Source organism: Lagenorhynchus albirostris, chromosome 15 (genome assembly GCF_949774975.1).
Source record: "Lagenorhynchus albirostris chromosome 15, mLagAlb1.1, whole genome shotgun sequence".
NCBI lineage: Eukaryota > Metazoa > Chordata > Mammalia > Artiodactyla > Delphinidae > Lagenorhynchus > Lagenorhynchus albirostris.
In genome coordinates this window covers 73,787,297-73,810,632 of record NC_083109.1, presented here as the reverse complement: position 1 = coordinate 73,810,632, position 23,336 = coordinate 73,787,297, and the positions used below count along the sequence as shown (strand labels likewise).

At 40.5% G+C, this 23,336-nt stretch overlaps 1 protein-coding gene across 2 annotated transcripts in view; it reads right to left on the bottom strand.

Moving 5' to 3' along the window:
- Positions 1–227: 227 nt before the first annotated feature.
- Positions 228–23,336, bottom strand: part of LOC132506147 (S-adenosyl-L-methionine-dependent tRNA 4-demethylwyosine synthase TYW1) — a 263,328-nt gene continuing 240,219 nt past the window's right edge. Inside the window, exons 16-17 of one of the 2 annotated variants that reach the window (XM_060124639.1) lie at positions 2,589–2,643; positions 228–1,791 (exon numbers count right to left, since the gene is read on the bottom strand). In XM_060124639.1, coding sequence (XP_059980622.1) covers positions 2,638–2,643 — 6 coding nt within the window. In that variant the 3' untranslated portion in view covers positions 228–1,791; positions 2,589–2,637. Of the gene's footprint in view, positions 1,792–2,535; positions 2,644–23,336 lie in introns of those variants that run through there. The other variant, XM_060124638.1, reaches the window with a different exon arrangement.

Below are 23,336 nucleotides of genomic sequence, written 5' to 3'. Positions count from 1 at the left end.
GGCTGGAAGGTCTCTGGTGGACCATTGTCCTGAACTCGGCTCTCCCACCTCAGAGGCTCAGGCCTGACACCCAGCCAGAGCACTAAGACCCTGTCAGCCACATGGCTCAGAATAAAAGGAAGAAAGAAAAAGAAATAAAATAAAATAAAATAAATTGAATTAAAAAGTTGTTAAAGTAAAAAATTTTTTAATATTATTAAAAAAAAAGTTTTTAAAGTATTTTTAAGAAAAAAAGGAGAGAGCAACCAAACCAATAAACAAATCCACCAATGATATAACAAGAGCTAAAAACTATACTAAGATACACATAAAAATCAGAAACTAGTCAGTCAGATACAGGAAACCCCAAGTCTACAGTTGCTCCCAAAGTCCACCACATCAATTTTGGGATGATTCGTTGTCTCTTCAGGTATTCCACAGTTGCAGGGTACATCAAGTTGATTGTGGAGATTTAATCTGCTGCTTCTGAGGCTGCTGGGAGAGATTTCCCTTTCTCTTCTTTGTTAGCACAGCTCTCAGGGGCTCAGCTTTGGATTCGGCCCTGCTTCTGTGTGTAGGTCGCCCTCTGGTGTCTGTTCTTCGCCCAGACAGGAGGGGGTTAAAGGAGCGTCTGATTAGGGGGCTCTGGCTCACTCAGGCTGTGGGCAGGGAGGAGTACAGAATGCGGAATGCGGGACGAGCCTGCAGTGGCAGAGGCCAGCATGACATTGCAACAGCCTGAGGCGCGCCTTGTGTTCTCCTGGGGAAACTGTCCCTGGATCACGGGACCCTGGCAGTGGCGGGCGGCACGGGCTCCCGGGAGGGGAGGTGGGGATAGTGACCTGTGCTTGCACACGGGCTTCTTGGTGGCTGCAGTAGCAGCCTTAGGGTTTCACGCCCATCTCTGGGGTCTGCGCTGATAGCCGCGGCTCGCGCCCGTCTCTGGAGCTCGTTTAGGCGGTGCTCTGAATCCCCTCTCCTCCCGCACTGTGAAACAATGGTCTCTTGACTCTTAGCCAGTTCCAGACTTTTTCCCAGACTCCCTCCCGGCTAGCTGTGGCACACTAGCCCCCTCAGGCTGTGTTCATGCAGCCAACCCCAGTCCTTTCCCTGGGATCTGACCTCTGAAGCCCGAGCCTCAGCTCTCAGCCCCCGCCCGCCCCGCAGACAAGCCTCTCGGGCTGGTGAGTGCCGGTCGGCACCGATCCTCTGTGCGGGAATCTCTGCTTTGCCCTCTGCACCCCTGTTGCTGCGCTCTCCTTCGTGGCTCTGAAGCTTTCCCCCAGCCAACCCCCGTCTCTGCCATTGAAGGGGCTTCCTAGTGTATGCAAACTTTTCCTCCTTCACAGCTCCTTCCCAGAGGTGCAGGTCCCGTCCCTATTCTTTTGTCTCTGTGTTTCGTTTTTTCTTTTGCCCTACCCAGGTATGTGGGGAGTTTCTTGCCTTTTGGGAAATCTGAGGTCTTCTGCCAGCGTTCAGTAGGTGTTCTGTAGGAGTTATTCCACATGTAGATGTATTTTTTTATGTATTTGTGGGGAGGAAGGTGATCTACACGTCTATTCATCCGCCATCTTGAAGGTCTCCCTCACTTTTTCTTTATAATATTTTTCTCATGGCTTAAGCCTGATGTCCTACGAAGTTGAGGGATCAGGCCCAAAACAGTCTAATCTCAGGGAAGAGCTTCTCTCTGTTAAAGGGGCCAAATCCCATCAAGCTGGCTCGTCTGCTGGAACGGCAGAACGAAATGTGGTTTCTTGGCTGTTGGCCTCAAGGGAGCCTCTTGAAAGAGCCTTTATTTGATGTTCCTGAAAACTGGAAGGAACAAAAAGACACGGGGGTGGGGGGTGGCGATAGAGCGAGCTCCAGGAGTCAGTGAGGATGGGAGGGAAGGCCTGGTGGAGAGATGCCCTGTACAGGGTGCTGTATCCATGCTGCAGCCCCAAACTGCAGCCCCCTGCCTGGGCAGGGACGTTTGCAGTTTCATGAGGTAGAATCTGGCTGCATTCCCTGCAGGGGCCCCACACAGACCCTTCCTCAACACTCCGCCATCCCAGGGCTGCCGGGATGTGTACCCAATGTCCTTACTGTACGCCTCAGGTATTGGGGAGCCCACACATGCCTGAGCCGGCATATGTGGCCAGCCCTCCTGGCTCCTTGCATGGCTCTCTGGACCAGCCCGTGGAGATCATCTGAGACACAGGTAACTCTCTTTGGTCTTTGCTTTTTAGACAAAGGAATTGCAAGTAAAGCTTTAAGAGATTAAGGACTGAAGAAAGATTGAAAAAGAGACTCTGTCTTCTCCTTGCCAAACAGAAACAGACCTGCCACATTGGTAGAGTGCACTAGAGTCCTCCAGAAACGGTTTCTAGGGTGTGGATTTCTGCAGAGATCCAACAGCCAAGAACCCCCGAGGGCTTGGGGGTCTGGCAGGTAGAAGACCCCCAGAAAACCCAGCAGGACCATGATTATGCAAGGATAAAAAGATACAAAAACTGTGCAGACAAAAAGACTGGCAGAGAAGACTACAAAATGTTAGGAAATTAGATTACATATGACATCGACCCTGGAGTCAGCCAGGCTTGGATTTTCATCTCAGCTTTGCCACTTACCGGCTGTGCTGCCTTGGGTATGTTGTCTAACTTCTCTAAACCCCAGTTTTCATCTCTGCAGAGGGAAATAATAGCACAAACTTCAGAGAGGTGTTGTAAAATTACATTACATAATGTTTGCAATTACACAGCAGAGTGCCTAGTTCTTAAAATAATGCTCAAAATGGGAAATGATTGATTACTGTGGCTTCTAAGCAGTGAGACTATGGGTAACTTTTTCCTTCTCTTTGCTTGTATCATCCATATTTTGTACGATGAACATGTATTACATATGCTGAAGCACAGCTTGGCAGCTCGACAAGGGTTCTTTCCATCTAGGCTTATTCAATGAGGCTCCTCACAAGGGTCTTCAGGCCTGCTGCGTGCAAACCATTCTTCTGCTGGAGGAACCTCTGCAATGGGGACCAGTGGGATAATGGGACCCAGAGGACTAGAAAGGAGCATCCCTGAAGACAACTGTGTTGTTTTCCTCTCTCTAAGTGACCGAAGACCCTGAAAGAACACCAAGCATCACTACGTGCAGGTAGCAAGAAAACACTGAGATGCTCTTTCAAGCACTATGCCATCCAAGATGCCCTAAGTTACATTCCTTTCCTGCCAATGTCACATAATGGGCAGAATCCCATCATGTGACACTGGGATATGGTTTGCCCCATATCCCTTGCCTGAGATATGGGGCAAACCATGGAGACCAAACAAAGGGCTCAAGCGGTCAAAGGCAGCTTCTCTGGAGCCCCGTCACCCCCCCGGCCTCACCCCTCCTTGGGGGCACAAAGGCTCAGACACCTTGGCTGGGCAGTAGGCAAAGTAACCAAAGCTCTTCAAACTACGGCAATTACAAGCAGCAGAGACAGCAAATAGGAAAGAGACAAGTGGAGATCCACTGCCTTTTCTGTCGGCCCTCAACAGGTGAAATACGTTTGTCGCCAAGAGGGTAAACCAACAGCTCGTGGAATTTAGAACTGAGGATGACCTTACAGTTCTAAGCATTGATTCCCGTATGAAATTTGATTTACTGACACACCCAAGGTCAGTGAGAACTCAGGGAGTGATTTAGGTCAATTCAAATAGCAGGGCCAGGACTAGAAGGCAAGCCTCCTAGTTTCTAGCCAGGGATGCTTCCTCCAAAGATGGATATTGTTTTGCCTCAGATTGCTGAGATTACTGGTTCTGGGAAGTGCCACCTTCCTCAAGGTGCTTACTACAGGAGCCATTGTACAAACTGGAAGAAGGCAGATCTTGGATGCCAGTTGGGTAAGAATTGGAAGCAAAGCCTTCCTACTTGTCTTGTCCTGGGGCTGCTCTTGCAGACCCCAAACAAATGGCAGCAGGGCTAGAAGACACCATGCCAACCTCCAGTTGTTGTCTCCATGGCTCCAGCAGTGGGGCTGGTGATGAGAATGAGAACACTGACTTCTTTCCCAGCCTGGTCATTATCTGTGAATGGGAACAACAGATGAGCCCCTCACAAAAACCATGATAATGATCAGAAGACAGACTGACTGCCAAGTGCTGGAACAGACATGTCTCTACATGGGTGCTATCCATGATGTCTGGACAATGATATGTTTGGTCCTTGGAAAGTCATCATCTCCATCACTGATGACTAACATATTTTCAGAGACTAAACTGGGTGGATAAACGAGATGAATATAAAAATTTAGCTGCACATCAATAATTATTTTTTAAAGCTTTCAGATATAGTTCACATACCATGCTATTCACTCACTAAAGGTATATAATTCAATGGTTTTTAATAGATTCACATAATTTTACAGCCATCATCACAACCTAATCTTGGAGCATTTTTATCACCCCCAAAAAGAAACTCCTCATCCCTTAGCTGTCATCCCCCAGCTCCCCAATCTTCTCCTGCCCTAGGCCACCACTAATCTACTTTCTGTCTCTACAGATTTGCCTATCTTAGACATTTCATAGAAATGGAGTCACAATATGTGGTCCTTTGTAATTGGCCTTTTTCACTTAACATAATGTTTTCAAGGTTCATTTATGCTCTGGATTAATTCTTCTTTTCATAGTTCTTACAGCATCTTTTCTGGATCTTTCAGGGCTTTCTGGGCCATCCTCAAACATTTTGGTTACTATTGGAAATCAGAATGAAAATAAATTCTATTTATCCAAACTTTTTGTGTGCTAATGGAGGTGGTATTGTATTATTTCTAAGATGAGGTAAATCGATTTGTGTACCTGCACCAACAGTCACTAGATACCTCAGCTTCAGAAATGCTTAGCTGTGCTTTGTGGGTATAGTTTTCTGGTAATGTATCAATCTGGGGCTTATTGCAAGAAGCAATTATCCCCAAAATAACAGAGCTGTGGAATTTGGGAAAACTCCCTATTTCAACAGATGAATTTTCCTGCATCTTAGGGATACACTATCCTGCCCTTTGCTGAGTAGTATGTCAGGAAGACTAAAAATCAGAAGAATATGAAGAGACACCAAAGAGCCAGAGGACCTGTTTCTGACAGACTCACCTTTATTTGTTCATTATTCAGAAACAATTTAAAGGGCACCTACACTGTGTAGGCATTGAGCTAGCAGTAATAGTAATACAAACATGGGGCAATGATCCTTGTCCTCCAGGAGATCCTTGACTGGGACGCTGCCCAGAACACTTATCTCTGGTGGCAAGTCAAAGGCAACCCAGAGGGAGATGATAAAATGTAAAAACAGCATAGATCCTTAGTGAAAGAGAACTGGAGTGAGATCCCACAGTCGTTCTGGTTCTGAGTCTCCTGTGGGGGCTGTAATCAGATATCAGCTGGGGCTGGAATTATCTGAAAGTTTGACTGGGGCAGAAGGGTATGCTTGCTGGGTGGCCCACTCCCAGAGTTGGCAAGCTGATGCTGGCAAGGTTGTTCCTCTCCACATGGGCCTCTCACAAGACTCTATGTGTCCTTACCACCTGAGGGCTGGATTCCCCCAGAGTGAATGATATAAGAGACTCAGCTAACAGCTGCAATGCCTTCTATGACTTGGTCTTAGTCAGTCACCTACATGACTGTCACCATATTCTATCAGTCACAGAGCCAGCCCCAAGTCAATGCGGGAGGGACCACAAGGACATGAAAACCAGGAGGCAAGAGTCACTGAGGGCCATCTCAGAGGCTGGCTACCATAATACTATTCAGTTTTTCTTCCATTTTCCACCCTGAAGGTCAAAGTACAAATTCTTAGCTGCTGTTTGAATCTCTTCTTTAAACCTCTACCAGGTATTCATTCAACCACTGCCTGAATCCTTCTGGGCAGGAGTTCAAGGTCCTCCAACTCTGATCACTCTGTCCTCAGATGGCACTGACGTCCTCTGCAGGTTGAGTCAGTTCCTCTTCTATGTGAGACCTTCAAATACTTATCAAGAGCAACCATGTTCCACCAATAGACATTGACTTAGTCAGCATCAGACCCAGTGTGCTAGCAGCTGGGGGTACAGCAGTGAAAAAGATACAGTTTTTGCCTCCAAAGAGCTCATTTTTGGTTTAGCTTCCTCACTCTACTCCAGCAGGCCCACACCACCCGCTATGAGCAAGGGACCCCTTGTCCATCTTCTCTATATCTGATCACAGAGAAATCTCTTCTCTTTTGCCAAAGCTCTTCTGGTAGCAAACAGCAGAGAACAAAACTCAGATTGCTTCAAGAAAGCGGATAAATCTGAACAAGAATTGGGATGGTAAAGTTGCTCCAAATCTGAGACAAATCTTTCATGTTCTTAAAGTATAGTTTACGAGACCTGAAGCTGATTGATGGAAAGCAGCAGATTTTTAAAATACTGTGCTAATACCTAGCATCCTTCCTTAACTCTTACTAATTATAGTAATTATAAAGGCTTTTTCTATAGATTATTTTGGATTTTCATATCATCTGCAAATCATTCAAGTTCTGTTTCTTCCTTTCTAATTCATATACCTTTCCTTTTTTCTTGTTTTATTGTACTTGTTAAGACCCCCATTATAATATGGAATAGAAGTAGTGACAGTAGACATGACTACTTTATTTATCAATTCTTTTTTTCTTCCAGCTCTGATAATGGCAGGGTAGCTTGTATCAGATGAAACCCACTTGCTGACAACTATAAGTTATGGACAAAATATTAAAATAACTGTATAATGTCCTCAGAGAGTAACCAAAAGCAGGCAGAAATTAGGGGAATGCAAGCCTTGAAAGAATGGAAGTAAACTCTGTGAGACTCACATTTAACCAGCTTTTCTCCTGAAGGCACTCCCCAGTCTGCCTGGAGCATGAGGACTGGAGTCCAAGCAAAAAGGAGCAGTCTTATTAGGCTGGAGAATCTGAGATGAGAGTTTGGAGCTGCCAGAGAAGTTTGCAATTGAGAGGTGGGGAAAATATGCGAAAGGAGGGGGCCAAAAATCTATATATGGATACCCCCTCAAGTCCTTGCTGACTCTGTAAATGCATATCCACAGGGAGAGACTCTACTGAGCCCACAGGAAAAGTATAGCTGGAAGGCGGAAAAGGCTGGGCAGAAATTTCAATAGAAAGGCACACTTCAGAGTTCAAGTCTCTCCAAATTAGAGGAGTTTGGTAAACACTTCAAGCTTTTCAACAAAACTCTAAAACGGCCATGCCCTATGATTAGGAAGCACATCCCAGGACTAAGTGCTGTACCTTAGAACTAAAAGCAAAATTCAAATAGACCCATCCTAACAAAGCCTAAAACCAAGCCTTCACAAAATTCAGGTGATCTGACAGCAGATCTGCTAGATCTGCTAGAACAAAACCCAACATTCTTCAGAGGAAGATAACAGAATCCAGATTCTCTACAATGAATCAACCACAATGTCTCTACAATAAAAAAGTATGATACATATGAAGAAATAAGAAAATGTGATGACAAGTCAAAAGAAAAAAAGCAGTCAACAAAGAAGATCCACATTTAGGATTTAGGAGGAAAGGACTTTAAGTGATAAATATGTTAAAGGGTTTTAGGAGAAGAATGGATATACTGGAGGAAGAGACAGAGAATCTCAGAAAAGATACAAAAACTCTAAAAAGGTACCAAGTAGAATCCCTGGAACTGAAAAATACAATATATGAAAAAAAATTTTTTAAATAATAGCATGAGATTAACAGATGATCACATGGGGGAAAAAAGAAGAAAGATTATTGATTTAAAGAGAAATAAATAGAAATTATCCAAAAAGAATCTGTGAGAGTAAAGTATTTAAAGAAGAGACGAATGGAACCTCAATATCAAATACCAAATAGAGCCAGAATATTAAACATCTTAATATATGTATAATTGGGGTTTCAAGAGAAAAGAGGAGAATAGAGAATAAAAAATATTTGAAAGAATATTGGCCAAAATGTTTCCAAACTTAATTATAAACATCAAACATCATATATTAGAAGCTTAACAAGCCTCCAAAAAGAATCAATACCAAAACCAAACCAAACCAAACCAAAACAAAAACCTGCACTTAGCCACATCACAGATAAAAATAAAAGTGAAATAGAAAATCTTACAAGTAGCCAGGCAGAAATGAGGTATCTCATACAGGGGAATGATTGACAAGCAACTTCTCTTCCGATAAATGGAGTACAGAAGACAATGAAATAATGTCTTCAATGTGTGGAAAGAAAAAAACTGTCACTTCAGAAGACTATACCCAGTAAAAAACATTCTTCAAAACTGAAAACGAAGAGATATTTTCAGGTAAATCAAAGTTGAGATAATCTGTTGCCAACAGACCTGCACTGCAAAAAGTGCTAGGGGAAGTTCTTTAAGCTGAAGGGAAATAATTGTCTTGGAAATCTGAATCTACAAAAAGGCATGAGGAGTATTGGAAATGGTTAATATGTGGGCAAATTTACAAGAGTAATTGTTTCTAAAAGGAATGATTTTTTCCTAGATATGGCTTTAATCAAGCAATGAACAGATCATCCAAGAAGATATAGTTTCATATAATAAAGCCTGCTCTCCAGAGTTTAGTTTTTTTAATCAAAACAACTTGAACACGTCGGGAAAAAAAAGTTGTTTTCCTATAGAAACTAAGTATATGATTTTCCTACTCAACTCCCCCTCTTTCTAAATAAATTTATATAAATAGTGCCATTTATTCATTTGAAAATTAGTTATGACTAATTTTATTCACTTAACATTAAAGTCACCATCAGTTATGAATTTTGCTGTAAGTTTCCAGCTATACCTCTCTGTGCCTCTCTTTTGTGGGCCTCATGGACTCACTTTCATAACACTCTGCTCCTTCCTACCTTCCTTTCCCTACTAACCCCCTCCTCTGCTTATATAACCTCTTCAAATCTTTTGAGTCTGCTCCTTATTTATTTAATTTAATGGTTGACTTCTTGTTTCTTAAAATAAAAAAATACCTAAAGCAAACATGAAAACTTGTTAGCATATATTAATTCTGGGTGGTGAACATGAAAACTTGTTAGCATATATTAATTCTGGGTGGTGAGGCACCGGTGTTATTATTTATTCCATGTGCATTTCTACGTTTAAAAACTTCTCGTTAAAAATTTCCAGTGATTTCCATTGCAGAGTCACTGTGTATGAGTCAATTTCTCTTGAAATCATTTTTTATCAAAATAATAATTTACAGGCATGATTTCATAGAATATTTATACGAAAACATTCAAAAGAATGATACCTAAGTTACCATGTTACTTATTTATCAAAATGGGGAATTTGTTAATAATAAGTATTGGCATTTGTGATGAGAATGAAATTCATTAATTAATAGTCTCAGGACTCTCTCTTCTCTTTTACCTGCTGAAGACAATTTTGTCTTTCCTCTCTGCCCACACCTTCCAAGGAGAGCTTTGATGATATGAATTCAGGAGAATGGGTAGAAAGACACCAAGACTGGAGATGTAAAATGCTTAGAGATAAGTTGGGGTAAAGAGTGAATAATCAAGGGTTTTAAGGTTACCTGACTCAAGTAAATCAGAGGTGAGAGGGAGCCTCAGTGGAAAGGAACAGACATTCTAAGAACAGTGGCTGTGGGTTATAAATAAACCCACTATAATATTCTTTAAATAAGTAAACATTGGAATTAAAAACTTTTAATTGCTGACTATTGTCTCTCCATTGTACTCAGGGCCTCAAGATTCATTTGAGTTACATACTTAACAATTACTGAAATGTATTTTCCTGCTGTACTGTTGGAAGAAACCTTATAACTTTGGGAAGGAGTGTCAAAATACTACCTTCTCCTTGCTGAATTTCATTTAAATACCGTGATGATAGATGTTTGGCTTTAGAACCTTGAGAACATTTTATGATTAAGGTCTGAAAATATAAGGTATAATTTCCTAAACATCTGAGCACTTTAACATATTTTTCAAACTGTGACAGCCTCTCCACCCTATAACCTTTTATGTATGTGTGGGTTTACACATATATTGTATATAGTACATATTATAATTATAACTCAGCCACCTTATCAAGTCTTATTAACTACTATTATTCACATTCAAAACTTTAAAATAAATTCCCCCATCCTCCCTCCACAGAGTAAATACTTTCACCATTTTGCACCATTTTCACATTAGAAAATGGCATATTTATCTTATTTCTTGATTGTTTAGTTTTAAGTATTAACTATTGACTTCCTAATATGGAAGATGAGGATTTAACTTTCTTATAAACCTTCCCGCATGTTGTTATAATTTTGGGTGAAATCAATATTCAGAACCTATATAAGTATTATTCATGGCTGAGTGGTGTACTACGGAAACAATTTCTCCCTTATGCAACATCACCTTGGAGTTAATCATGATTGTCTCATTATTTCATCTGCCTGTTTTCTACATCTATCAGTAATTGTAGATAAATGTATAACTCTGGGTATGAGTTATTCTAAGCAGCAGATGGAAGGCAAGGACTGGGACGCTATACCATTCGGTGTGTTCATTTGTACTTAATCCCCGTTTTCCCTGAAGTACCCTGGCCCAGTGCCCCGGAGTCCAGATTCCACTTAGATCAAGCTCTCCAAAGAAGAGCCCTGCAAGGTTCTGCTAAGGTGGACAGAGTCGACCACAGCTGCAGGGTGTTGGGGAGGACATGGAGATTCAACTTCTTCTTAGAGACTTTCCAGCAACCCTCCTATTTTGAACCCAAGCTGTATTTCCACTTTCAGAGATGCCTGTGGCCTCTGGAGTTCAGACAGGCACCGCCATGTTACACTTAGCCTTTCCCCTCTGCAAGCTTGAGTTTCCGCTTTCTCCAGTTTGCTAAGTTCCTTTCCATTCGTTCTTCTTATTTCCAGCTTCCCATACTTTGTTTCTATCATGACTTCTCCTGAAAACCGATTAATCCAACACCAGTAACCTTCTCTGAGTCTGCCTCCGCATCTATTAAATGAAACAGTCCTGCTCTCCTCCGCGGCATCCTGGGTTCCTGGGTTCACACACATCATCTCAGCATCATCCCGTGTGCTGCGAGGATCTCTGAGGGCTTATGGCCAGAGCTGAGGACGTGCTGGAAATGCTAGTGCTGGACCGAGGCCGTCGGTCAAGGTAGAAATGTCTTGGTTTCTCAGTGGCTCCCTGAGAATTGCACAAAAACTTTTTTTCAAATTTTTTGTTACTGCTCCTATTTCCAAGAGTTCTAGAAACAAATTAAGTCACCCATAGAGGGGATGAAGAGGGAGAAGAAAAGAGAGAAAAACAAAGGGGAGAAAAGGGGGAACACAAGGCGAATGGACTGCTGTCCTGCTGTGTCCCGAGTCGCCATTAGGGTGTCCCCTTCCCTCACGCACATGTCCATGTCCCAAGTGGGGAGACCTCCACACCAGGGTGAACTCCACGATTGAGGCCCGGGCCGAGACTCCCGCAACAGAAAGGTTAAAGTGATGACGGCAAACTGATTGCTCTGCTTGACCTGAGGCGGGAGGTGGGGTCATAAATCTCCTGTGTCTTTGATTCTTCTTACCCTCTCCCTGATAAATCTGTTTTCAAGATGAAACATTATTCCACAAGCCCAGCTGGCTGATGGATTGGGAAACTTACAAAACTAACTCCAGTGAGTCCTTTGAAGTGGATCGAAACACAGGCTTTGTAAAAATGCATGTCATCCGGGATCACTGGTTCAAGGTTGGCAGCATGATTTCCTTTCATCACACAGGTCTTCACTTGGTACTGCAGATTACTTTCCCTCTGACTGCAAACGAATTTCCTGTTCCCTCCCAGAAGAGCTCACGGGGCTTCCCTTTCTCCCTCTACCTCTTCCCCCACATATGTGGAGTGTGCAGGGTCTCGCCCCGTAGCTCTAAGGTCATGGAAGGAAAGCCAGAGGTGACACCAGTCACTCCAGGCCACCTCTATATGGAAATTCAGGGAAAGAGTTCACAAAAGGCACTTTGTAGGAGAAAATAGGTTACAAAGGGGTAGCAGCTGGGAGCTGAGGCTACGGAGGGCCAGTGCCCAAGAGCTTTGGTCTTCGGGGCATTAAGAAGTGCCAGTCTTCTTTATCACCAGTTGCCAGTCTCTGCTGACTGCTGAGTAGAGGGACCCTAGAGGGCCTGGGGGAGGGGGTGAAAATCCACTAAAATAGCCATGGAGTTCACTCTCCTCCCAGCATGTCTTCTAGAGGTCTCCCTGGGAACCAGATGTGCCAAAGGCAAACCTGGAGAAACAGAAGGGGGCTGGCGTGAAGTTAACCTCACTTCCGTCAAGCATTTGTCCAATGTTTTCCAGGCTACCCTTATACCCAAACCTCTGAGCTCCTCCCCTACTATCTTCCCATGACTGTCTCCAGAATTCTCAGCACAACTCTGTCCCAGACAGTGTCTCAGTATCACATCCCAAGATACTCCATCATCCCCAGATCCAAGTACATACCAGAAAATGACAAAAGTGATATTAAACCATTACTCACGATCACCATGAATTTTTTTGCCAGGAAAATAAGCTTCCAACTAATTGATGGGAATGTAGAAGGGAAAAGAAGCCAAGCTTCATAGTGTTAATCTAAGAAAAACTGCAAGCACAGCAGGGGGCTGCATGAGCAGGGTATCGAGATGAGATTCCACAAACCACGGCATGAACCAGTGAAAATCTCACTGATGGAACAAAAGGCTAAATCCCAAAGTCATCAGGATTGAAGTATCCCTTGGATAAGTCTCACCTGCTCAATGACGCTGGATAAGTGGACAAAAAATAAGTAAGGATCTAAAAGAAATTAATAGGAAAATTTTTTAAAATCCCATAGGCCTTATGGATGTGTATCAGACTTCACCTCTGATAATAGAAAATCCATCTTCTCAAGCACACGTGGTATATTGACCAGAACTTATCAAACATTAGGTAACAAAGAAAATACCACTAAATGACAATAGACTTCATCTGGAAAAATAAGCATTCAGTAATAGCCTGGAAACGACCACAAAATAAAAACTGAAAGGCAACTGGTCCTATTTGGTATTAAAATATACTAGAAAGCTTTGATAATTAAAATAGTGTAGTGTTAGTACATGAATAGATAAACAGACCAGTGGAAAAGAACAGAATATCCAGAAATAAATGCAAGTACATGTGGAATTTTCATGTATGATAAAGGTGACACCTCAAATCACTAGGGCAAAAAGAGAACTTTTCTTGCGTCTTTTTATCAGGAAAGGCAGCCTGTCCTGCCCCTAACCCACCCAGATATTAAAGGTGCCTGCGTCAATACTTCCAAAACAAGTGTCAACAGTTTATAAGAAAAACGTGACCACCTAAGCTACAGAAAGCAATGGGCTGAGGACAAGGAGAGTGGATGAAATGAAAGAGATGTTTAACAACATTCACAAAAGCAAGAATAAAAAGTGGGCCGGTTCAGCTGGATTTTTTGCAGAAATTGAGAAGCTGATCTTAAAATTCATATGAAAATTCAAAAAGACCCAGGGGCTGGAAGACTTGCAACTCCTGATTTCAAAACTTGTTACAATGTTAGTGCTGTAAGTTTTGCCAGTAAGTGGTACTGGTATAAAAATTAGATAGATAGATAGATAGATGGAAGAGAATTGAGATAACCCCCCCAAATATATCTCTACATTTACAGTCAATTGATTTTCAACAAAGATTCCAAGAAAATTCAATAATAAAAGAATAGCCTTTTTAACAAATGGTGGTGGGAAAATCGTGTGTCACATGAAAAAAGATGAATCTGGACTACTTCCTGACACTATAACAAAAATTAACTCAAATGAATCAAAAATTCAAACGTAAGAGCTAAAACTCTTAGAAGACAGAGGAGAAGATCTTCATAATCCTGGGTTAGGCGATGGTTTCTCAGCTATGACACCAAAAGCACAAGCAACTAAGGAAAAAATAGATAAGTTGGCCTTCATCAAAATTTAAAACTTTCATGCTCCAAACAGCACCATTAATAAAGTAAAAAGACAACTCACAGAATGGGAGAAAATTTTTGCAAATCATATATCTGATAAGGGACTCGTACCCAGGATATTTGAAGAACCCTTACAACTCAATAATAAAAAGTTAAATTATTTTAAAATGGGCAAATGATCTCTTCTTTGTCCTAAGAAAAGATACAAATGACCAATAAGCACACAAAGAGATGCTTGAGATCGTTAGTTATCATGGAAACACAAAACACAACCGCAATGAAGTATTACTTCATACTCACTGGGATGGCTACAATCAAAAGGACAGATAATAACAACTGCTGGCTTAGATGTGGAGCAATCAGAGCCCTCATAAACTGCAGGTGGGAATGTAAAACGGTGCAGCCCCTTTGCCAAACGGTCTGGCAGCTCCTCAAAATGCTAAGCACAGTGTTACCATATGACTCAGAATTCCACTCCAAGGTACGTTTCCAAAAGAAATGAAAAAGTCTACACAGACTTGTACTCGAATGTTCATAGCAGCATTATTCTTATAGTCAAAAAGTGGAAAAAACCCAAATGTCTCTCAACGGGTAAATGGATAAACAAAATATGGCACATTTGTATGACGGAATACCATTTGGTAAAAAAAGAGAATGAAGTACTGATACAAGCTACAACATGAATGAAACTCAAAACACGCTCAGTGGAAAAAAAGCCACACACATAAAGAACACATAGTGTGTAGTTCCATTTATACTGGCTGTCCAGAAAAGGCAAATCTATAGCTTTCATTTGGACTGACAGGAATGGTCTCAAATTACATTGTGACAATGTTTGACCAATTCTGTAGATATGCTAACAATCGTTTAATCGTACCTTTATTGTTTTATTGTTTTTTTATTGTTTTATTTATTTATTTTTTTGGCGGTACGTGGGCCTCTCTACTGCTGTGGCCTCTCCCATTGCGGAGCACAGGCTCCGGACCCGCAGGCTCAGCGGCCATGGCTCACGGGCCCAGCCGCTCCACGGCATGTGGGATCCTCCCGGAACCCGTGTCCCCTGCATCGGCAGAAGAACTCTCAACCACTGCGCCACCAGGGAAGCCCTAATCGTACCTTTAAAATGGATGGATTTTATATTATGTAAATTACATTTCAATAACGCTATTTTTTAAAAGTGGCTCTGTATAATTGCAAAAGCAGCCGGAGCCCAGCACCAATGGCCCTTATTCTTTAATGGATTCTTATTAACAATACTGCACCTATGCTCTTAAGTGTTCATAAAATTGTGGGAAAATCATGCACACTAATGACTTTGAGTTAAAAAAAAGATTCAGAAGAGTGAACTCTGAATGTGAAGTATTAGTCATTCATGCTGCGGTGCTCGAAGTATGGCTTCTGGACCAGCAGCATCGCCTTTACCTGTAACAATGCAAATGTGGGGGTTCCACTGAATCAGACCTCCCAAATCAGAAACTCTGGGGGTGGGGCCCAGCAATCTGTATCTTAACAAACTCTCCAGGTGATACTGATGTATGTTCCAGTTTGAGAATCAATCCTTTACTCAATCACTTCACTTATATTTTTCTTCTCATGTATGTGTAACAAAAAGATATGATTTAAAAATCTATTGCTAAAAATTCTAAAAAATCTTTGTGTAGGTATAAAAATAAGAATTCTAAGTCTCACAGATGTAAAAAACAAGCTTATGGTTACCAGAGGGGAAGGGGAGGGGGGAGGATAAATTAGGAGTTTGGAATTGAAATATACACCCTACTATATAAAAAATAGATAACCAACAAGGACCTACTGTGTAGCACAGGGAAGTATACTCAATATCTTGTAATAACCTATAATGGAAAAGAATCTAAAAAAGAATATATATATATTCTGAATATATATAATATATATAATGTATATAATAACTTGATCACTTTGCTATACACCTGAAACTAACATGACATTGTAATTCAACTATATTTCAATAAAAATTTTAAAAAATATGAATTCTAAGTCTTAAGAAAACATTGTGTCATCATTTCATTAATGCTACCTAAAAAGATGGTGGATCTGACAGTCAATGAAGTCTTGGGTGAATGAAATCCACAGGCAGGATATTGCTGTTGGCACACACAAGGGGCAGGGCAGGGCAGGGGACCGGCTACCATGCTGCAGCTACTCCACAGACCAACCTTGAGATTGTACCTGGATTTGTGCCCTCTCCCCCTTTGTTTAGCATCCCGCACTCTGGCTTTGAGACTTCTCTGGGGCGCCTGGCAGAAGAACCCCCCGATTCCAGCATCTCTTGGATCAAGGCTGCAGAATCCTCCAGCAGATCCTCAGTATCTCTGGTCAGCTAAGATTTCTCTCCATTCTTAAATTCCCACCCAGCCTACATATCTCCTTGTACTTCTTTATGCTCATTTCAAAGGGAATTAGGGGACAGGAAAGGAAAATGTGGGTTCAGTCCAATGTCCTAAACAAGAACACCTTATACTTTTCAAATAAATGATTTTGATGCTATACAAAGATAAGGGGGAAAAAAGCTAGAACCCTAACACCAAAATCTGAGAAAACAAACAGCAATAGAAATGAGGAAAAGTCTACCCAAACCTCAATGACAAATACAGAATAAAACAGTGGCAAACCAAATCTAACCGTACATTAAAGAGTCATGGCCCGCTAGAATTTATCCCAGGCATTGAAGACAGTTGACTACTAAGATGTCTAATATTATGAAATGACATAAAAACTAGGTCCAATAAGAAAAATCATAATTTCTTCCAGTGTCTCCTGACCTGCTCCCTTGAGGACCTGTTGCCCTCTGGCCCGGATGACAGGCATCGGTGTGGGACCCCTTTGCATCATCATTCTGGGGAGTCCCTTCACCTCTCTCCTGGATCAGATGCCCTGTTTCCTGGGTACCAGTTCTTGGTATTTCTTGGTTGTTTCCCTCATTTTGTTGGAGTGTACTCTCTGATAGCACAACGAAAAGGGGTGTGTGGGCAGAAGAGCTGTATTTTGAGAACCCTGCATGTCCAAAAATAGCTTTGTTCTCCCCTCACTTTAACTGGGTACTTGTGAAATTGCTTGTGACAAGCACAATTACTCTTTTACTGCACTGTGGACGTTCTGACTGATGCAGACTTGACACTGACTCAAAACGTATAACAGTAGTTAATAAAATAATAAGTAGCTGCACATGTTATTATATCTAAAAAGTGCATATGTGTCAAAAATAAATTTTGCTATGAAATCAATGCTGGGAGTTGTTATGGACTAAATTGTGTTTCCCCAAAATTCATATGTTGAAGCCCTAACCGTAACCCCTTGCCACTCAATGTGACTGTGTTGGAGATGGGACTTTTAAGGAGGTAATTAAGGTTAAACGGGGTGATATAAGGGTAGGGTCCTAATCTGATAGGACTGATGTCCTTGGAAGAAAAAGAAGAGAGACCAGAGATCTCTCTTTCCCCATGCATGCACAGGAAAGTCCAGGTGAGGACAGAGTATCTGTTGCTGGACGAATGAATGAGTGGCCATGGTGTGGGTCTATTTTCATTTGTAGCTTCAGTTCTGGAGAAATTTCTGGATCTGTTAATTTCCTTATATACATCCTTCTTTTTCTCTGTGCTCTATCTCTAGAACTTCCATTCTTCGGCTATTGGACTGCTTCAAGTAGTCCTTGAATTTTCTCATCTTTTCCTCTCCTATTTTCCATCTCCTTTTGCTCTACCTTATGGGAGGTTTCTTAATTTTATTTTTCAAACATTCTATTGCATTTGTCATGTCTTCTATCATTGCTTTTAATTTCCAGGTGTTCCCTTTTGTTCTGTGTCTCCCCCCCGCCACTTTTTTAAAGTAGCATCTGTTCTTGCTTAATGAACGTATTATGCTCTCTTACTTCTCTGAGATTATTACTGACTGTTCTTTTTAAAGTGTTCTTGTTCCTGAATTGTCTCTGTTTCCTCCCAGGTGCTTGCTAGTTGTCTGCATAATAATTTTTCACATTAGAGCATTTCCTTAGCCTGATGTACTTGGTGTTCTACTCATGTTTAGAACTTGAGGACTAAGCAGCTGGTTGAAATGTGTGAACCCACAGACTGTGGCCTTGCATGGAAGATGGTCTGACGGGGCAATTTCGTTGGAAATACCCAGTGTCAGGATCTTTAAGTCTTTTCCCTGGTCTGGTCGGGACTGTCAGCGGGAGGTTGTCTGAATATGGGGGCTTAGTACGGAAGAGGACTGGGGGTGGGTCTCTGTATTCAGAATATAAATAATCATTTTATTTCAGTATAGTTCACCTGCCTCAGCTGGGCTAGTGGCCCCCATCCACTACAACCCATACCCACTTCTCTGATAATAAACCTCTGGCCTTTGCCAAGTAGAGGAAGGAAGCTATGGGCTATACAGAAGGGTGGGAGTGGGGATTAAAGATCTAATTGCTTTTTTCTTTTTCTTTCCACTTTGAAATAATTTTAGATTACATCAAAGTTGCTAAAACTCAGCTTCCCCCAATGGAACCATAGTACAATGATCAAATTCGAACCAGCCAAAGGAAGAAACACATAGGGCAGAGTCTAAGATGGGTCATCCTTTCCCTGTGGAGTCATGGATGATGTTATGTCTTCTGAGCCATGATGTGTAACAATACACACACACAAATGCTAACCAGGTAAGTCCACTCAAGCTTTGATGTCTAGAGGTTTTATGGAGGTTTCATTACGTAGGCATGACTGACTGATTCACTGCCATGTGATTGAATTCAACTCCAGCAACACCCCACCCCACCCCAGATACTGGGCTCATATCATGTGGTCCAAGAAGCCTACCACAAATAACTTCAATAGCATACACTATCAGGTGTGATCTGAAGGGCCCATGATGAATAACAGACACTTGGGAAATGCCAAAAGTTTAGAAGTGAGCCAGGGACAATGGCTAGACCTCTCTTTGGGTGACACAGAATTCCTTATTACACATACTAGATCAATTTGGGAACAACTGACATCTTTACTTTGTTGAGTCCTCCAATCCATGAACATGGTATGCTGCTCCATTTATTTGTCTTTGATTTCTTTCATCACTGTTTTGCACTTTTTAGCATACAAAGCTTGTACATGTTTTGTTAGATTTACAGCTAAAATTTTTATTTGGGGGAGCTATTGTGTTATGTTTTTAATTTTTGTTTTCAATCATTCATTGCTAATATATAGACAGACAATTATTTTTTATGTGTTTACCTTGTATTCTGTGACCTTGCTAATAACCTCATTTACTAGTTCTAGCAGTTTTATTATAGATTTTGTGGAATTTCTGCACAGATAATTATGTGGACAGTTTTACTGCTTCCTTTCCAATATGTATGCTTTTTACTTCTTTTTCTTGACTTATTGCACTGGCTAAGACTTTCAGTACTATGTTGAACAGGAGTGTTAAGAGTGGCTATTCCTCCCTTGTACTCAATTTTAGGGGAAACACATTCTATCTTTCAATATAAAGTATGATATTACCCGTAGGTATTTTGTAGATGTCCTTTATCAAGTTGAGGAAGTTGGTTCCTTCCTATTTCTAGTTTGCTGAGTGTTTTCACAAATGGGTACTGAACTGAGTTAAATGCTTTTTCTATACCAATTGATATGATCATGTGTTTTTTTTTCCCCCACAGATTGTTAATAGGATTACCTTGATTGATTTTTGAATGCTAAACCAGCCTTGCATTTCTGGAATAAAGCCCACTTGATGGTGGTCTATTATTCTTTTTTATATGGCTGAAATTGATGTACTAATATTTCATTTAGTATGTTTATGTTTATGAGGGATATCGTTCTGTAGTTTTCTTTTATTGTATTATCTTTATTTGGTTTTGATACTAGGATAATGATAGCCTTATAAAATTATTTGGGAAGTTTTCCTCTCTATTTTCTGGGAGATTTTATAGAATCGGTGTTATTTCTCCGTTAAAGTTTTAGTAGAATTCACAACTGAAATCATCTGGGCTGGTGATATGGGCTGAATTGTATCCCCTAAAAATTCATATGTTGAAGTTCTGACCCCCAACACCTTATAAGGCGACTTTATTTAGAGATAGGATTTTTAAAGAGGTAATTAAGATAAAATGAGGTCATTAGAGTGGGCCCTAATCCCATATACCTGGTATCCTTACACAAAGAGATTAGGATACAGAAACACACAGAGAGGACTATGAGAAGACACAGCGAGAAAATGGCCAACTGTGACAGCCATCTGCAAGCCAAGGAGAGAGGCCTCAGAAGAAACCAACTCTGCTGACATCTTAATTTCAGACTTCTATCCTCCAGAATTGTAAGAAAACAAATTTCTGCTGTTTAAGCCACCCAGTCTATAGTGCTTTTGCTATGGCAGCCTAGCAAACTAATACACTGGGAATTTAGTTTTTGGACTAAATTTAGTAGTAGTTTTGAACTACAAATGCAACGTCTTTAATAGTTATAGGAATATTAAGAGTATCTATTTCATCTTGATTCAGTTTTAGTAGTTTGTAGTTTTTGGAGGAATTGGTCCATTCATCTAGGTTATCAAATTTATGGGTATAAAAATTTTTTAACATATATTTTGATATCAGGTAAATTTGTCTTATACTTTATTTTTTTATTTTTCTGGCTGTGCTGCATGGCTTGTGGGATCCTAGTTCCCTGACCAGGCATCGAACCCAGGCCCTCGGCAGTGAAAGCACAGAGTCCTAACCACTGAATCGCCAGGGAATTCCCAGGTGTAAAGATTTTTTATTTCCTTTTTATTTCTTAAATTTTTGTGAGTTGTGTAATGATGTCCCATCCTTCATTTCTGATATTAGTCATTTGTATCTTCTCTCTTTTATCTTTGCCAACCTTGAGAAAAATTTGTTAATTTTAATGATCTTTTCAGAGAATGAAGTTTTAGTTTCATTGATTTTCCCTACTGTTTCCTTCATTCTGCTTGATTTGGGTTTATTTTGATCTTCTTTCTCTGATTTCTTGATGTGGAACTTTCAATTATTGGTTTTAGGCCTTTCTTCTTTTCTGATTATAAGCATTTATTATTATAAATATCCTTCTAAGCTCTGCTTACAATGTCAAATGTTGATATGTTTTATTTTCCTTTTAATTCAGTTCAAAAATATTTTCTAATTTCTCCTCTGATTTCTTCTTTGACCCAGGGATTATTCAGAAATGTGTTAGTTTCCAAATATTTGGGGTTTTCCAGATATCTTTCTGTAATAAATTTCTAATTTAACTCCACTGTAATCAGAGACTATACTTTGTATTAACTGCATCTTTTTGAAAGTATCAAACTTCTGGCCTAGCATATGGTCTATTCTGAAAAGAATGTGTATTTTCTTGTTGCAAGCGTTCAGAACTGCCATCCCAAAACATGCTGCTTTGGCCTATTGATTATTTTGAGCTGAAGGCACTTGAGACACAGCAGATAAGAAGGGCTCTCTGACCCCCTTTTTACATAAAGGCAGGCATAAAGTTTCCCATGAGAAAGGCACCTTCCCTGCACCAGGAAGAGAAGACTATTCTTATCATCAGAGACTGGGAGTCAATGCCAAAATGCACCTGTACAAACAAAGTTACTAAAATAACCCTTACCTTCCACTAGCTTCCTCATATATTCTCTGGTCCCTGTTCTACAATTTACTGCCCCTAGCCCAAGCCCCTTTGCCTGTCACATTCACACAATTCAGTGTTCTTTGTGTAAAAAGGTATATAAGCTTTGGGGCTTAACAGCTTCTTCAGGTCTTCATTTCCCATCTGAAGACTCCCATCTACATGGAAGAATGTTAAATAAATCTGTACGCTTTTCTCCTGTTTATCTTCCTTATGTCAGTTTAATTCTTAGGCCAGCCACAGAACCTAAAAGGGTCAAAGGGAGTTTTTCCTCCCCTATAGTGCTGTTGGATGGAGTGTTTTATAAATATCAATTAAGTCAAGCTGATTGATAATGCTGTTTAAGTTCTTCTACATCCTTACTGATTTTCTGTCTGCTTGCTTTATCAGTTATTGAGAAGATTGTTGAAATATCCAACTGCAATGGTGGTTACAGCCACTTCTGTCTGCACCGCTATTGGTTTTGCTTCATATATTTCAAAACGCTCTTTTTAGATGCATAAGTGTTTAGGATCATTTTGTCTTCCTAATGAATTGAGCTCTTAATCGTTATGAAATGACCTTTTTATCTCTGGTAATATTCTTTGCTCTGAAATCTACTTTGTTTGATATTAACATAGCTATTCAGCTTTTCTAAAAGTTGGAGTTGGCATGGTATATTTATTTCCTTCCTTTTACTTTTAACTTATTTGTGTGTCTTTATATTTAAAGTGGGAAGACAGGATATAGTTAGATCATAATTTTTTGTCCCATTTGACCATCTCTGCCTTTTAACTAAAAGGGTACCTGTATATGCTCTTTAATTTAAAAGGTGTTTATACTACTTATATTCAATGTGATTAGTGATATGGTAGAATCTAATTCTACCATTTTGCTACTTGTTTTCTATTTATCCCATATGTTCTTTGTTCCATTTTCCTCACCTTCCTAGTACTCTGTCCAGTGCTATTATGGCTGGTGGGAACAGGAACTCTGCTCCTGTCTGAACTCTGAGGATTATTCCTGCTTCTCTTTTCAAAGGATTCTTTCTCAATGCCAAGTTGTTCCTCCGATTGGAACTCAGCTAGAGACTAAGCACCCTCTGCAGATCTCGGGCGTTTTCTCTCTATGCAGCTCTCTTTTCTCCAATACCCTGCCCTGAAAACTCTATACATCTTAGTCTCTCTGGACCCCCAGCACTGTATCCTCAAGCCAGGAGGCTACTGGGCTCTGCCTGGTTTTCCCTCCAGGCACCATGGCCTGGAAGCTCTCCTTAGGCTACAAGCTGGGGCAAGATGGGGCTCATCTCATTGTTTCCTGTCTTTCAGAGATTACCATTATTCATTGCCTGCTTGCACTGTCTTGAGAGTCATTATTTCATATAATTTGTCTGATTTTATATTTTTATATAAAAATATATTTTGGATATTTTGCCCAATTTTTGGTTGTTTCAGGCAAGTGGGTAAATCCAGTCCCTGTTACTTCCTCTTGACCAGTAACCAAAAGTCACACACATACAAATTTTATATGTGATAAAGGAAGCATATCAAATCAGTGGTAAAGGCTATCTTACATCATGAATTGTTTTAGAGAAAGCAATTACATATATGAGAAAATATCAAATTAAACCTTTTTTTCATTAGATACACTGAAATAAACTCCACAGAGGCAAAATTGTAAAATGAAATTCTAAACCTTAAAACATGAAAACATTAAAGGAAAATATGATGACTATATTCATGATTACTATATGGGCAAAAACTTTCTAAAAATAGTGAAAAAAGTATAAGTAAAAATAATTCAAAGGT